This window comes from Orbicella faveolata, unplaced genomic scaffold (assembly GCF_042242905.1).
Source record: "Orbicella faveolata isolate gen_17 unplaced genomic scaffold, um_ofav_v1 contig_24, whole genome shotgun sequence".
Taxonomy (NCBI): domain Eukaryota; kingdom Metazoa; phylum Cnidaria; class Anthozoa; order Scleractinia; family Merulinidae; genus Orbicella; species Orbicella faveolata.
The window spans coordinates 4,259,016-4,275,458 of record NW_028301552.1 but is presented as its reverse complement, the minus strand read 5'-3'; the positions used below and the strand labels follow the sequence as shown (position 1 = coordinate 4,275,458).

At 36.7% G+C, this 16,443-nt stretch overlaps 1 protein-coding gene across 1 annotated transcript; it reads right to left on the bottom strand.

Moving 5' to 3' along the window:
- Nucleotides 1-519: 519 nt before the first annotated feature.
- Nucleotides 520-16,442, bottom strand: LOC110042524 (mediator of RNA polymerase II transcription subunit 17-like). The gene is made up of 14 exons (XM_089292255.1): nucleotides 16,300-16,442; nucleotides 14,947-15,111; nucleotides 14,465-14,600; nucleotides 13,465-13,660; nucleotides 8,584-8,775; nucleotides 7,703-7,809; nucleotides 6,541-6,612; nucleotides 6,326-6,397; nucleotides 5,353-5,555; nucleotides 4,171-4,227; nucleotides 3,085-3,222; nucleotides 1,688-1,802; nucleotides 1,406-1,554; nucleotides 520-1,092 (listed from the first exon to the last, which is right to left on the bottom strand). Exons 1-14 carry the CDS (start codon nucleotides 16,425-16,427, stop codon nucleotides 885-887), a joined length of 1,938 nt encoding a protein of 645 aa, XP_089148381.1. The 5' UTR covers nucleotides 16,428-16,442; the 3' UTR covers nucleotides 520-884.
- Between the last annotated feature and the right edge of the window lies 1 nt (nucleotide 16,443).

Genomic DNA, 16,443 nt, shown 5'->3' with positions numbered 1-16,443 from the left:
AAATTTCACCTGAAAAATACCTCTGGACATGCGAAAGCCATTTTTACCTTTGTTTTTGTTTTCTCACACAACTACAAGTGTCTTTGATATAATTTTTGGCTGTAGTCCATGAACGATTTTTTTCCAAGGAAATGTCAACCTCGTCCTCAGGGCTTTTCCCTGGAAGGTGAGGGAAAAGCCCTGGGGACGAGGTTGAGGAATGTAAGATGCAGCAATACACACTATTTTTAACAAATCGAAAAACTCCCGTAAAACCTGAGAAAATTAAGATACGGTACTTATTTCTGTCACATTACAGGTTTCGGTTTAGCACTCTAATGCGGATGGCGAGGTCGCCTCACAGTGTGTTTGTCTACAAACCAAACTGTTTTCTTGGGCAAGACACTTTAAACCGTGTCACAATTCCTCTCCAACCACGTGTATTGCTGCCAGGGTAACCCCCATTTCAAGAATCCTGTACAATTAGAACAGACGGATCAAGCTGGACACTGGAATTGTACAGTTAAAACAACTACGAAATTCAGACAATATTTCGATAAATTTAATCACTTCTTTTTCCTATAATTTAATATAAAAAATACATGTGATAGCATTACTGTTTTGCTCCAGGAAGATGATAAACTCACCAATCTTCATCTTTACCATTGGGAGCCTGTAGGCACGTCACGCGGGTTACGAGTGAGTCACGCGTGTTTTCTCGCGCCGCACGTATTTTGAGCTCGACAGGAAGTGTGTTTGTGTGTGCGTGTTGTACATGTATGTTTCCAGTTATCCGTTATGTGTCTAACGATTTACAGCATTAAACCTGTAGTCATTCTTGTTGTTGTTGTTGTTGTAGCATTATTTTATCACACATGGAGAGGAGATATTCCTCACAAGTGTGATCAGTACATTTCTGTTGCCAACAATAAAAACAATTTCTGTACAAAGGTTCTTCCTGGCATTTTAGACCAGTGTACTTCAATGAAATCTCCACCTAAGCTCTCCCAGTTCATGCTCCCTAGTAACACTGGCGCCACTCCATGAGGGACTTGAGGGCGCCTGACCAGAATGCGCACACCGCTGGTCGGCCCTGTGCGGACTGCAATAGCTCTGGAACAAAAAGATGAAAAAAAATGCCGCATATTTAATATACGAGGGTCCCACAAGTAGACAGAAAGAAACCGTCTGGTATACCTTACTGATCATGACAAGTGAAAGAACATGTAAGCTAAATAGACCTTTCCAGCAATCCACTTCAGTGCATAAGAACAATAGCATCAGAGCGAGGTTGGAATGGACATTTTTTTGTTGTATTTTTGTCCACCCTTGGCCTCGACTGGGCCCCATTGTTTGTTGGAATGCGGGAACGGTTTAATTGTCAAATACATAACTAAAAAAATGGTTTAACTTATTTCATTCTTACTTGGAGCCATTTGGAGATTTGACCATCAATCCACCCACGTGACCCTGCCGTTCTTTTTGTCCAGTGCCCACGTGACGGCTATAGTGGATCACGTGCCAGCCCAGGCCCTGTGCCAGCGAGTGTGCTACTGACAAGCGATGATAGCAGACCTGTAAAATCAGAATTATGAAAATCTCACGTGAGTTCAGTCCACAAACAACAATATAATGACTTCTAGTAGAGAAAGATTATCTTGACCAATGATTACCAGTTCTAAAGCCAAGATAAATGTTTTAAGCACACCTGACTAAGAATGAAATCTTCAAAATCTTGAGCGTGAGTGGACAAGTCCAAACTCTCGCCATCACCATTGACAACATGTATATCTCGTACTCCCACATGCAGCTGAAATGATGATCTGTTAATAACAAATCACATCCTTTGATTAACATCAAGATACTCAACACTGTGTTTCTTACATCTTTTCTAATTCCTTTACGAGAATTTTATTCTTAATCAGAGACAGAGTTACCTTTGCTCTTCCTGAGTTTCCATTATTTTGCATTAATGTTTTGTTTTGTTTTGCAGCTGACCTCTGTTATAGCGAGATCAGTGGATTAGGTGTCTTGTGTCGGCGACAAGTGAAGACAATGAGTTAACTATCAACTTCAAGTTGGAGGAGTTAACTGTCACTTAAAGCCTTCTTTAGAGGTAATTTAATGTGATAAAGGGATGACCAAATGGTAGATACCTAACAAAGCCTATATTATTCGACTTGTAGGCTAACAGCAGAGGGTTTGTTCTCTAGTCTGCTTTTCTTTGTATCCCAATATATATTTTTTTTTAAGAAATGGAAGGCAACGGGAACTTCTTAAAATCGAAATGTTAATTTCTGGAACTCTTTAGAGTCTACTTCAAAACTCTGCAAAACTGTGGCAAATTGAATTGAAAGTTCTTAGAAGAATAATTCTAATCATCTCAATTTTTATTTCATTTAGGACTGATTTCCTTTATAAAGTCCTGTATTCTAAGTTTTCAATTAACCAAATGGAAATATTTTTTCACCTTTTTAACTTCTTGTAAATACTGTAGCTCATGTAAAAAGTTAAATTATCCCTTTGTAATAGTAAATACTGTTCTTGAAAAGCCCCATTGAGAAGGTGTGATGAAGTATGTATGTTGTGTTGGCTAGGAACCCAGGTTATGATGGATTCCGCTCAAAGTTCGAGCAATAAAAGTGCAAAAATTATTTCCTTAAAATCTACTCATAGCACGGTAACTTTTTGAATACTATTTAAAACATCTCACTTTAATTAATTTCTCCTAGTGACCCCGCAATTAAATTCTCAAGCATTCTCGCAAAAGTTCATGTCAAACCTCGTAAGAATGCTTAATGCGTGTGTTATTGTGTTTTCAACTAACGTGAAACGTCTGTTTCAATTGAAATAAATTATGGATAACTTCAAGTTCAATTTTCTATCGCGGGATCAGCTTGAGAGCTTAAGTCTCGATAAATTCTTCTTACCTTTATTCAAAACATTACCATGCTATGTGGTTTTTTTGGTAACTTTATGTTTGCCATTATTGCTCGAATGTTCTGCAGGAAATCATCTTAATATGTGGAGTGCAGTTAGTTAATTAATAATGAGTGTTTTAACCAGAGCTGAGTTCAACTAATATGGTCCCAAGAGACTTCCCACCTGGCAAGATGTCCAACCTCTGGAGATGTGATGTGAATAGTCGCCAATGTAGTTGTATCAAAGCCGACACTGCTCCAATGACATGTAATACACGGATCAGTTAGTCTCGCCTTCACTGAATCAACCACCTCTACAACCCTGTAGTAAAGTATAAAAGAAAGAATGAATGCAGTTACAAGCAATTTAACAGAGTCAACAACAAAGAGCGCTTGCGCTCCCCTGGTAGTCAGCGGTGTCGACATATATGCGCATGTGTCGGAATTCCACGTGCTTGCGCATCGTAGCGTGGAGTAAGTACAGGAGGCGTTTTCTGGCATTTTTTGTAGCGTGGCAGCTCATTGCCCAGGCAGTTCCCCTCCCACCCCTTTCCCTCCCTCTTTCCACTGTTTCAACAGTGTGATGGGTGCCTGTTCCTCTTACTGCATGGGGGCTCATGGCTGGGTTGCCAGGATTTGCCAGCCATGGGAGCAATCTTCATCTAGGAGCTGGCTGCCAATAGTGGAAGCTCCTGGATGTCTCAGGAAGCCAACCTCCATTTTCGCGATGCAGTTGTTAATGCAATATTCTGAGGCCAAACCATTTATGTGTTTATCTGAAAGTACAGGTATTGTGTTTGAGAATTGTTTTCCCACCTCTCCTCAATTTACAACCATTTAGCCTTATTTTGCGTTCTTTCAAGTACAGTAAAAACCTGCATGCAAGAACCTTGTGGTTTAAGAACCTGCTAGCAGAAATCTGCCATTTTAATACCCAAAAATATAAGAACCTGTACAGCCAAACAAGATCACGCACGTTCTTGTATACGTGGGTTACAGTTAAATTATGATAAACATTTCAACCAAGTTAGGAGAATAAACTTAAAGTTGTGAATAAAATAATAGCGCATATTCAAGGACCAATACCACGTTTATTTATTGTTTCTGGTAATCAACAAACATGTCTCCTCAATAGAAATTAACACGCTAATTAAGCACCTACTTAGCCTAAATTGCCAATAACTGCCCCAAAATACAAGAACCTATTTTGCTAGACTTAAAATATAGGTTCTTGTAAACATGCGGATTTTTACTGTACTCAAGAGCTTACCTTCTTTGAAGCACCTTGTGCCTTGAAATATTCAAAACAGTTTCCAATAGCCCATCACTGTGGAGTGAAACAAAAAGAAAAACTGTTGACCAATATGTCCGAGAGTAATGACAGTGTGAAACAAAATGATCATTCAAACAGAAAGTGCAACCCATCAGCCATGTAGCTGGGTTGAAACCTCCCACCTGATGGATTCCTAAAATGGTTAACAATGTATGTTTGTAATGAGTAATATTAATATCAATTTCACGAAAGACTGTGTTAATGACCAGATTTCCAAACACTGAGAAGAGAGTTGAAAATGCGATGCGCAGTGGAGTATCTTTGACGCACTTTGAGGCGTTTGGAAATGTGGTCAAACTCCATCTGGAGTGTTTGACATATCTTCTCAGTCAAAACTAAAGCTAAGGAAAATAGAGAAATAAAGTCGTAGAATCTATGCTAATTAAGATCATATATTCAAACACCATCACAATCATGGTGTCCTTTGTTTCTGGCCGTCATTTCCCTTGTTAAAACTTGATGAATTATTGACGAGTTTGAGAACCACCGATAATAAACATTTTGTACAGTGTACAATGTACCTAGCACGTTTCATAAGCACAGCCAAGAAGCATGTGTATGTATTCACTAGCCTGAGAAAACAGATTGAAATGCCATCTGTATGCAAGCTGAATTCTTCAATCATAGACATAGCAACAGACAGAGATTACGTATTTTCCTTGGTCGCACACTCAGCCATGGTAATAATGGTGTGTCTCATAGACTTGACAAGTAGTCTACCAGACGCACCAGCTAGTTTACAGGTGCACGAAGAAAACAAGACCCAAGACCTGTCTGAGATTCTAACTCACACATTAATTCCACACTGATGACATATAGGTAGCTCTACAGAGGCTCTTGGATTCGCTGTTACCTGTACACAAAATTTCAACTGAGTACTAAGAAACCCGAGACATTAATCCCTGTAGAGCTACGTCAGCAGTTTGGAATCTTTTGGGTCAAATGTCTGACGTAAATAAAGTTGTTATATGTAAGAGGAATCATCCTTTTCAGGCTAAGATATTACCGGAGTATCTGGTCAGCCAAACAGACCCACATTAAACTGAAACATTGTGAAGACAGCTTACAGTGTAGATCCATTCATTTAATAGGACAGTTAACAGTGTAAGTTCCACAAACCTTTGTAGATATGGAGTTACCTCAGCTGCTGTCATCGCCGAGGCCCCAGCAAGGCAGAGTCTCTTGTTCCCACCCTGCATGGGGTATGCTGTGACAGGACGAGGGGTCACCAGAGTCTGTGTCTGATGGTGCTGCTTTCTGAGAAGAGAGTGAAGAGCATACTCCAGGGAATGTACGCGAGGGGCTTTCTCTTTCTCTGCTGACTGCAATTTACCACATGAAATGAACAACAACAGTTTGACATTCAGAGATTCAAAATATTACCAAATGGCTAGTAATAACATAAATGGAAACTGAATAAACAGTGACAAAACAAAACTACATTTTTGCAGCTACAAGTGAAATAACAGTAAACAATAGAAAGCCCTGTATAACAGAAATGTACACTTTGCTATTATATACAAATAAAATACAAATTAAAAACGCCCCCAAAATATAGAAAACTAAACTAAAATAAAATATAATGTCAAAAAAAACATGCATATGCTTACCACATAATAATAATTATAATAAAAATAATAAAAATATTAATATTAATAATATTTGTATATACACAAGATAACCCTGTCAATGTAATAAACACTGGCATCTGGTATCAAAGGAGGTCCTGTTATTAGAGTACATAAGTAAAAATACGAAAGGTTGAAAAGGTAAATATTCACTAAGAACATTGTCACACCGCCAAAAAAATATAAAAGAAGTATGCATCTGCACATAAAACACATTTGCAAAGCATGGTATAATAGCACACAATCCATGATGGCTAAGCCAATGAAAACTCTCGAAATACATTATCCAATGATCCAGCTTTTAATAAATGATAATAATAATAATTTATCATGCTTGGTGATTCTCTTTATTCTCATCACCTTTCTACTGAACAATCTATCAACATTTAAAGGAGAAATAAGATATTGATCATCCTAATAGGAATTCGGCTCAATGGCTACAACAAACATTTTAGATGTTGTACCTTTTTACTATTTTGCTCTGAATTGTCTTTTTTGCAACTGTATGTGATGCAAAGATCTGTCCCTGGAAAAATCTGTGGAATGAAATAAATAAGTCTGTATCTAATTCAAAATCTGACTTAAAATTACTTTGAAATTTAAAAGTATACAAAATTACATGAGTATGTATTTCCAAAACTGAATAAAGATCAAGATTAGTACAGAATTGGACACTCACCTCAGCTCTAATTTCATTTGCCATCACAAGGTGTGGTCTGTTTTCTTTTGTGCTGTAAGCTCCTTGTGAGAGCTGTTGATGAAAGAAAATAAGGGAGACTAAATAAATTAATAAGACTTTGTTATTCAAAAATTAACAAGTAAATTTTATTTAACATTTTCATGCTTTTATAACATTAAATAATACTGTGGTCTCCTACTGGGATACAGATATAAACTTTAACATAACAAAAACATTTGACATAAATATATACACCTGCAAGATGTAGCAACTACATGTATCATCAATAAGTAAGTAAATAAATAAAAGGTAGACAGATATAACAAGATTTTTTTGATGTGCACTGAATATCCATGTATGTCCATCCCATAAATGGCAAAAAAAAATAAAACAAACAATAAAAGAAACGTCTGAGATTTGATCTTCAGAATAGCTTTTTATTATATAGACATGAGTGTTTTACTGGAAAATACACCACTCCTAAATTAAAATTCATACAAAACCACATCTGGGACTCAGGTAGCATATTTTCAATACCCTCACCAGTGAAGATATCAATGATTTCACTGATATCAAGTTTGCCTCTTCAATTGTACCTAAATTCATTGGTGTATGATCAAAACATTTTCGGGTCTTCCTCAAAATGCTTCGACAATATTAATCTTCAGCGATCTTCAGTAATCATCGGAAATTTTCGGAAAATGTTCGACAACGTTCGTGTGACCTTCCAACAAGTTTTGGAGAATCTTCGGAAATCTTCCGAAAATCGTAACAAAATGCGGTCATCAGTATGTCTGTGTAATAAAAAGAACATTACACATTAGCTCGAAGATATGAATTTTATGTTCTCATGGCAAGAACAATATCTCACTCATGAGATATTGTTCCTGCCACTCGAACATAAAATTCATATCTTCTTGCCACCGTTTAAGATCCTCTACATGTATATATCCAGCAAAAATCAGATGAGCTAAAATCACAACCAAACCTTACTTTTGAAGTGGTTCAAATGTAAATTTTACAATAATTACATTGTAACATGAACCAATTCTCAAGGCAGCAATGATGGAAAAAATAATCATACAGGTATATTTGCCAAAATGAGACTTGGGGATAACAATTAAGCAATGTTGACATAACATGCACAAGGCCTGCATTCAACCTGCACAAAGAGCTCCTTGCAAAACAGGTTTGACTGCGCTGATTCCAGCTTCTGTTGCCAGGATGGGATGACTGTTGGCATGTTGTCATAGCAACCACTCATCAAACCTAACAGAAACACAATTTAATTTACAGTTTGATCCTCAAAAAGAAAACAGGTAAAACAACATGACTAAATTTTAATTTATAAGAATGGCACATCATAATAATTATAACAGTTATGCACTGAGTTTTTACAACTTTGTAAGCTCAAGGTTTAAAGAGATTATGATTACAACTTTTCACAATTCCTTCTATACATATACTTAACAGTTGAAAACAGCATTTACATTAGAGCCAGCATTTTCACCTCAGTGATGACTACCACCTTCATTAAGATTTGTTGGTGTTAACTAAAGATACATTTTCAGTTGATAAGTATAGTCAATTATTTACTACACTTAACAATTAGATTATGAGCAGAAGATTTCTATCACATGATAATTGGTGAGGGCGCAGCCCAAGTCAACTATCACGCAAACAAATCGAGAACAAATAGAGTGTAACCAATTTTTTTTCCTTATAAATCTACTATTCAACTAGCAAATATCTAAAGCTTCTCTACAGACACTTCAAAAATGCAAAGAAGTGTCTGCCATTTTGTAACAACTGCACAAAATTATGCTAGGCTACTCAACTGTCTACAACAGAATATATAGTGAGTAGTACAGCCACTAAGATAACAGTATTCTTGATAGAATGCTTGTAGATGTATACAATAATAACATGTATATAGCCTGGCTATAGCACATCGCTTTATTGCAGATTGTGATTTTAACACAAATTGTACATCAAGTTGGATGTCTGTACTTGGAATTTTGAAATATAGTTAACAGCTCTTACCTCTAACAGTGGCAATTTCTAGCTCTTTTCCAGACTGAACAATAGCAACTCTGATTTCTGCTGTCCCCTCCAAATCACTTCCTACAGCCACCTCAAGTGCTCTGCTATCTTCAGTGGATTGCTCAGTTCTTTCTTCAGCTCTTGCTGCTTTTGTGACTTCAAATAAACCTGGATTTCTAAACTGGGAACCAGCTGGTGAGAGGGATGGCATTTAAATCATGTACAATGCTTTCCACATTACCATACATGTATGCAAATTTGCTAAATGTCAATGGCTGAAATCATCACCTTCTTTAGACTGGTCAAGAAAGGCTTATCATGCGATCATTAGACAGGCATGAAAATATTGAACCCTAGAGTGATCAGTATATTATTTCTCCTGACAGTATAAATGCATTGTGCAGAAGACAGGTTGTGAGAATAAAGGAATCATCACCTAATGGTAGGAGATGTTGTCTTGATCTAATATAAAATTCTCAAAACTAGATGTTTATGAAAGGAAATTTTGTATTGAAATCAACAAGGAGAATTAACACCAATGGAAGCTTGGGATCTGTTACTTAACTGGACTTCACAGTAGACTTTTTTGTTACCTTTATATTGACTTCAATCTACACGAGCACATCTGTACGTACAGTAAATGTTTACCAGCTATACATGTAATTAAAAACCTAAGCTGTGAACTTTTGTTTAAGTCTGTATAAATTTAACAAGATCACTCTGTATCAGTTTAAATTAATTGGTGTGATACAGTCATAACATTTCAATAATTGAAATGACACAAGGATGTCTATGGCAAGCCGTTTGTAGCAAAATTTAATCCTTACAATATATGTTTAATCCTTTAAATAACGGTTTTATTTAAAGATAGAAAAAGGCATTCAATCCAATGGTAAATAAAATTTTTGGTTCAATTCAATCTTTTAATTTTCACGATTCAATCCAATACCTGGAATATTGATTCAATCCAATACCTAAAATATTGATTCAATCCAATACCTAAAATATTGATTCAATCCAATACCTGGAATATTGATTCAATCCAATACCTAACATATTGATTCAATCCAATACCTGGAATATTGATTCAATCCAATACCTCAAATATTGATGCAATCCAATACCTGAAGTATTGATTCAATCCAATACCTCAAATATTGATTCAATCCAATACCTCAAATATTGATGCAATCTTCCTGGGCCAAACGCGGCCAACAGGAACGAGAGTAACTGAGCACTAGAGAGCACTGAAAACATGGCGGACGAAGGAGAACTAGATTTAGAAGTTGAGTTTCCTAAGTTTCTTGCAGACATCTTGGATAAAACGGAAATAATTTTTGAGAATTTTGACTCAGAAATTGGAATCATGGAAGACCATTTCTTAAAATTCCTGTTGAGGTGCTCGAGGAACTTTGAGGACTAGGATTCATCTGGACAACGATAACAAAGATGATTGGAGTTTGGAGACGGACAATTCACAGAAGATTGACAGAGTATGGCTGAGAAGATATGAGGGGTTTCAACAGCTTACCTGATAAGGAACCGAAATCATTCAAGAGTATGGATATAATTTCATTGCAGGTTTCTTTAAGTCCATTGGGTTACGGGTTCAACAGAGAAGAATAAGAGAAAGGTTAGCAAAATTAGATCCCCAAAATACTGTTTTGAGATGGGGTGCGTAAATTCGCTTTGGCATCTGGATGGACATCACTCTCTGATCCGATAGAAAATACTAATTCGGCTGTATAGACGGATTTTCTCGGAGAATGATGTTTTTGAAATGTAGTGCCAACAATAAAGCAGAAACAGTTCTTGAATTGTTTCTGGATGCCGTTAAGAGAGACGGAGAATTTTGGCCTTCAAGAGTACGAGTAGATCATGGTGTTGAAAACGTTGGTGTGTGCGATACAATGGAGCAGGTTAGAAGAGAGGAGAGGGGCAGCTTCACTGCAGCGCCATCAACACAACCAACGAATTGAAAGATTGTGGAGGGATGTTTCCGTTGTACTTCCCACTTGTACTTTTACACTTTTTGTAGTATGGAATTGTCAGGCATCCTGGACACTGATAATTCAGTGCATCTTTCCACCTTACACTTAGTTTTTCAACCAAGGATAAACCTTGCTCTTTGCCAGTCCACTGAAGCTTTATATCACCAAAATGTAAGAACAGAAAAAAAACTGGTTGCCATACCAAATGTGGCCTGAAAACCCCCTTTCAAATGGAAATTCGTATGATTTTGAATACTATGGTGATGACCCTGATGGTCCAACTCCATTGGACAGTGATAACAATGTTGTAGTTGAAGAAATTGACCTGGGACAACATGATTCAGTGCAGTCATTTGTATTGGAAAGGCTAGATCCCTAGAGCCAAGGTTTAACTCAGTGAAATATGGTAAGCACTCGATCAGATATCTAGGACCCAAATTGTGGTCAAAATTACCAAAGAGCATAAGAGGGGCCACATCTCTCAGCACTTTTAAGACGAACATCAGAAATCTCAACAATCTTGATGCATTATTAGATGATGGCTGCAGAGGCTGTCCGCTCTGCTCCTCTTAAAGAATTTTTTTAAGTATGTATTATTGTATTATAAAATCCCCTGTACATAGTCTCATAACATTTTTTAACTTGGATTTAAATTTTACTATTGTAAATAGCTATAGGTTTTTTTTTCTTTTTTTTTTTTTTTGGTAGTTAACTCATTTTTGTTATGTCCCCGTATTAGTAGGGGAGTTTTTCCCCAGCTAGGTGGTTGATGACATTCTTAATAAAGTTTCTATCTATGTCAAATGGGAGTAGACATCTTCCAAGAGGCTCTAGAACTAGTGACAGTTAAACATGTGTGTGGGCTGGGTAAAGGAGATTATGGCCCTTAAAGTATTTTTGCAACTCAATTCACAACAGAAAACCTCACCCTGTATCAAGTAAATTATTTTCTCATCTTCCTTTTCATTGATATACAAAACTCAGAAACTGCTTGAATTACAGAATGCCTAACTTCTAGCAACACAACTAAACTGAAGAGAAATCAGGGCATTTGATAACTGCCATGTGCACTACTCTGCCTTGTAGATTTTTCAGGTGCTTATCAAAACAGATGTTAAAATGTTGCAAGGTTAATTTGTTATCTTATTTTCAAAAGTACCCAGGACACAAGACTAACCTCTTGGTGCACTGGCATAATGGCTACTAACAGGACTCATGTCACTAGCCAAAACTAACTTTGCACCAGCCAGCCTTTTTCATACACAGCTTCACTGACTTTTTTATAAGAGTGGTCAATATTGGACATTTCTTGTTGCATCTAAAATGTTAATAATAATCACTAAGAAAATTTCACTCCCACAAACACGAATCCTGCTTTTCTTGAATATGCTTATGTTCAATCTCTAATGTACTTTTATCAGTGTTGTCATTTTCTTTTATCTCCCTTTAATAGTTAAATATTTATCATATGCTTATTAAGGCAATTATTTCCATGAAATCCACTCATAGTTTCCCTGTTTTCATTAGTTTCTATTCTCTTCAGTTTTACTTTGTCAGGATAATTCTCAATTTTGTTTTCATCCAGTAGACCAGTACTCCATTCCATCGTGATTGTCACAATGGCAAGTGAAAGTGCAAAATCTACTATTCAAAACTGAAATGTGTGGCTAGTTGGCAGTAGTGTTAGCCTTGAACGCTGGGTACCCGATAATATTCACAACAAATTGGTCCCATGTTTGTCATAGAATATCAAGAAAAACATCGTTTTTAGGAAAGGAGTACCACATGTGGGTTAAAAAATGCAAAACATGAGACAACAACATTGAAAAACTTAAAACACATCCCAATGTTCAATGATTGCTGTCTTGTAAAATGTAAAGGTTCTTATTTCAAAAATAACTTAAAGCCAGGTTTACACAAGCAGTTTTTGTGAGAAACATGTTTGACTGTGCACACGGCACAGCAAAAATTTTGTTTACAGTTCAAAGTTTAGTGTGCCAGTAATGATTGGACAGCAGAAATATGCACAATACCAAAGACCAATGTGGTAGGAAAATTTGCCACAGTTTATGTTATTTGCCAAAAAAAGCTAGCACACACAGCTTTTGATAAACAAATATGTTTGTCACATAAAAATTGGTTAACTTACATCTACAAAAGCGGCAGTAATGGAATCTAAATTTTTCGTGTCCCTTGTGTCCCAGTTGTAGCAATGTCTCATTTACCTAAGCAGACTAATGGTCTGATCAAGAACTTCGGCGTGCACTTCTGCAACTTCTGAGTCAAAATTCTCAAAAATTATTTCCGTTTTATCCAAGATGTCTGCAAGAAACTTAGGAAACTCAACTTCTAAATCTAGTTCTCCTTCGTCCGCCATGTTTTCAGTGCTCTCTAGTGCTCAGTTACTCTCGTTCCTGTTGGCCGCGCTCGGCCCAGGAAGATTGCATCAATATTTGAGGTATTGGATTGAATCAATATTTCAGGTATTGGATTGAATCAATATTTCAGGTATTGGATTGCATCAATATTCGAGCTATTGAATTGAATCAATATTCCAGGTATTGGATTGAATCAATATGTTAGGTATTGGATTGAATCAATATTCCAGGTATTGGATTGAATTAATATTTAGGTATTAGATTGAATCAATATTTTAGGTATTGGATTGAATCAATATTCCAGGTATTGGATTGAATGGTGAAAATTAAAAGATTGAATTGAACCAAAAATTTTATTTACCATTGGATTGAATGCCTTTTTCGATCTTTAAATAAAACTGTTATTTAAAGGATTAAACATATATTGTAAGGATTAAATTTTGCTACAAACGGCTTGCCATAGATGTCATTTGCGTCAATAACCGTTCATTAACCATTTACATCTTTTTTACCTGAGCGGTATGTCAAATCTCCAATTATGGATGCCCCTGTTCTTTTTAACCTCCATCTTTTTCGTAGCAACATAAGTTCTGAGTGAAAATCTTTCGCATTGCTTCCCTGGCTTGAGTGTTGATCAACTCTTTCTCTTACTGCATCTTCCATTCTCTGTGCTCCTCGCAGCAGAATATCTGCAGCATTGGTTAGACTCTATAAAGATAAGGCACAACATGCTTGAGCCTAATAGATGCAATCATTGTACACTTTATCTGATCAAAACACTGTGAAGCCATATCTAAATAAAAAAACAGGTCTTGGAGTTATGTCAAAGATGGTATATCTTAAACACTGTCAGATTAAGTAAGTTTAGAGTAGGTAAAGTCTGGATATGAGCCAAGTGGCTCATCAGGCCAGAATGTATCCCAGTTTCTGTAACAGAAAGCGACTAGGAGTATTTCTACTCCCCTCTGGATGGTATACTAGTCCATTGCAGGGTACCCGCAGCATTAAGTTTGCCAGATTAACCCATTTCTACCCCTTGGTAGAAAGAGGCACTGTGAGAGTTTTAAAAGTGTCTTGCCCAAGAACACAACAAAATGTCCCCAGCCAGAGCTTGAACCCAGACCTCTCAATCTGGAGATGAGTGCACTTAAACCATGAGGCCACCCCACCTCCCAGAGTAGCTAGCCTAAATTTTCAAATTTTCAATAAGTGACCATAATAATTATTACACTGTATTATTACAGATTATTATTACACTCAGTCTCGATCTCCTTGGCACATTTGTACATGTAGCCATCCTTCTTCTTTTGTATCTCTCTTTTTTATTATTATTACATTATTTTATCTTTGGGGTTTTTTCTTAACTTGGTAGACTATTATTCTCAGTTTCATTCATTTTGTATGGAAACTCTTTCCATCATTCTATCATAATTCATGGTGCCACCAGGTTTTCATTATGTGATACGGAAAAAAAAAAAAAAAATGACAGTCAACTCGTGTTCCTATACAAACCTTCTTTTTAGTAATCAGAGAGAGGGTAGCTTTAGGCGTGGCCTGGTTTTGAGAAACTGGGTCCAACACCATGTATTTCTTGTCACGCACTACATTCAGCACATCCGATAATACACAGACCTCAGTTAATGACTTCCTGTGGGATATGTAAAAACAGATTAGTCAGAATTTCTTTACACTGAAGCATGTATAATTGCCATGGATAAACAACTATGACAAGCACAAAACATTCACATACCTCCATATCTGACCACACATGCATTTGATAACACACTTTTAAAACATATCTAACACAATAGAATCTACTCCCTCCAGATGCAACTTGTTACATATACATGCCAATCAATAGCAATCGATAAACAGTTTTTTATGTGACTGCCAATTGATCATCAACCAATACTAATTTTATTGACTGGCATTCATTGATTGATTGCTTTTCTGATCTTTGATCTTCACTGATTGATCACCCTGGAGAATATTACCTCAAGTTTTCTCTGACAGAATCCCAGGGCCACAGAGATGGTTGAAATGTGACAAGTGATTTCTCTTCATCCTCTTTATCAGCGTCTTCTTCTTGTCCTCTCACATCTGATAGAAAATCTATTTTGTGTGCCAGCTTGGCCAGTTTCTCTGACATAGATAGCTGACTGATGGCGAGAGAAATCAACCATGAATGAAAATCATCATCATCATCATCATCATCATCATCATGCTTATTAATGCTGTGTTTAGACTTGAACGGTTTACCGAGGTATCAGAGTTTACTTACCTAGGTAAACATTTTCCGTGTGTAAACGCCAACTGATACTTTGGTAAATGCCGCAAAAGACAAAAGAAATTTAACCGAGGTAAAAGTTGTAATTACCCTGTGATCAGGCATGGTTACAGTTGGTAACCTACATCAAGATGACAGATATATCCGCTTGTGGCGGCATAATATTTCATTTCCCGCGGTGTGCAGATTGTGTGACAAAATGTTTCTTTTCCAGTTTTGACAATCTTGACAAATAACATGGAAAAATTGGATCGATCTTCTTACGGCGAACAATTCGTCGCATAAAAGAAAGCATTGTATTTTTCATTCTCAGTATTATTTACAACTTTCTCTAGACAAACTTCGATCCTCTGTTATGTAATTATTGTCAATGTATTTTGCCACCTGGGAGGATGCTGCTGCATACACAACGTATCCACGTTTCTACGCATATAACAATGCTTACTCTGGGTATGATCAAGCAACTGAATTTTCACCGCAATATTATGTAATGCAGTCCTCGCCTATGAAAATGATGGCACCTCAATTTGCTCCTGTTCCACTACGGTGGGATCCTCGTGCAAGTTCGATTTCATGACGTTGTTAATGCAGCGCGCGCAAATGTTGAAAGATTAACTTGAGTTATTTGAGCCGGTATAAACACTGAACGAATGTACCAAGGTTAAGTAACTTGACCTTAGTAACTGTTTACCTTGGTAAAAGCTCAAATGTAAACACAGCATAAGTTAGTAAATTAAGTTGGTGAAGCATCACACCAAAAACTATAATTACCGGTATAGCAAAAGTTGCTTAGATTACAAAGAAAATTTTCCAAATAAATAACTGTAAGTCCACTGAGAAAATATATAAATAAATATTTATGATTAATAAATGCACCTATGCCCTTCCTTAAAAGTCAACGATCAAGGACCAGACCGTTGATGATGTAAATTAAACGGTCAATTAACTTTGTAGGTGATTTACAGCGCCGTATAACTGTGGAGGCAAGCCGGTCCGATCATGAAGGACCATGAAGGGACAGTCGCCCCTATATTTTGTCATTTTGGCAAGAAACACTCACGGCACATATTTCTCTTGTCCATCTCTAGAAATTTCCTCCACTTCATTTTCCAAAAGGCTTTCTATTGCGATATCCACAGCCAAGCGAGACGCCATTTTGAAAGATTTTGACATCCCGAAGTAGCGCATGTCATGGGATCATGTT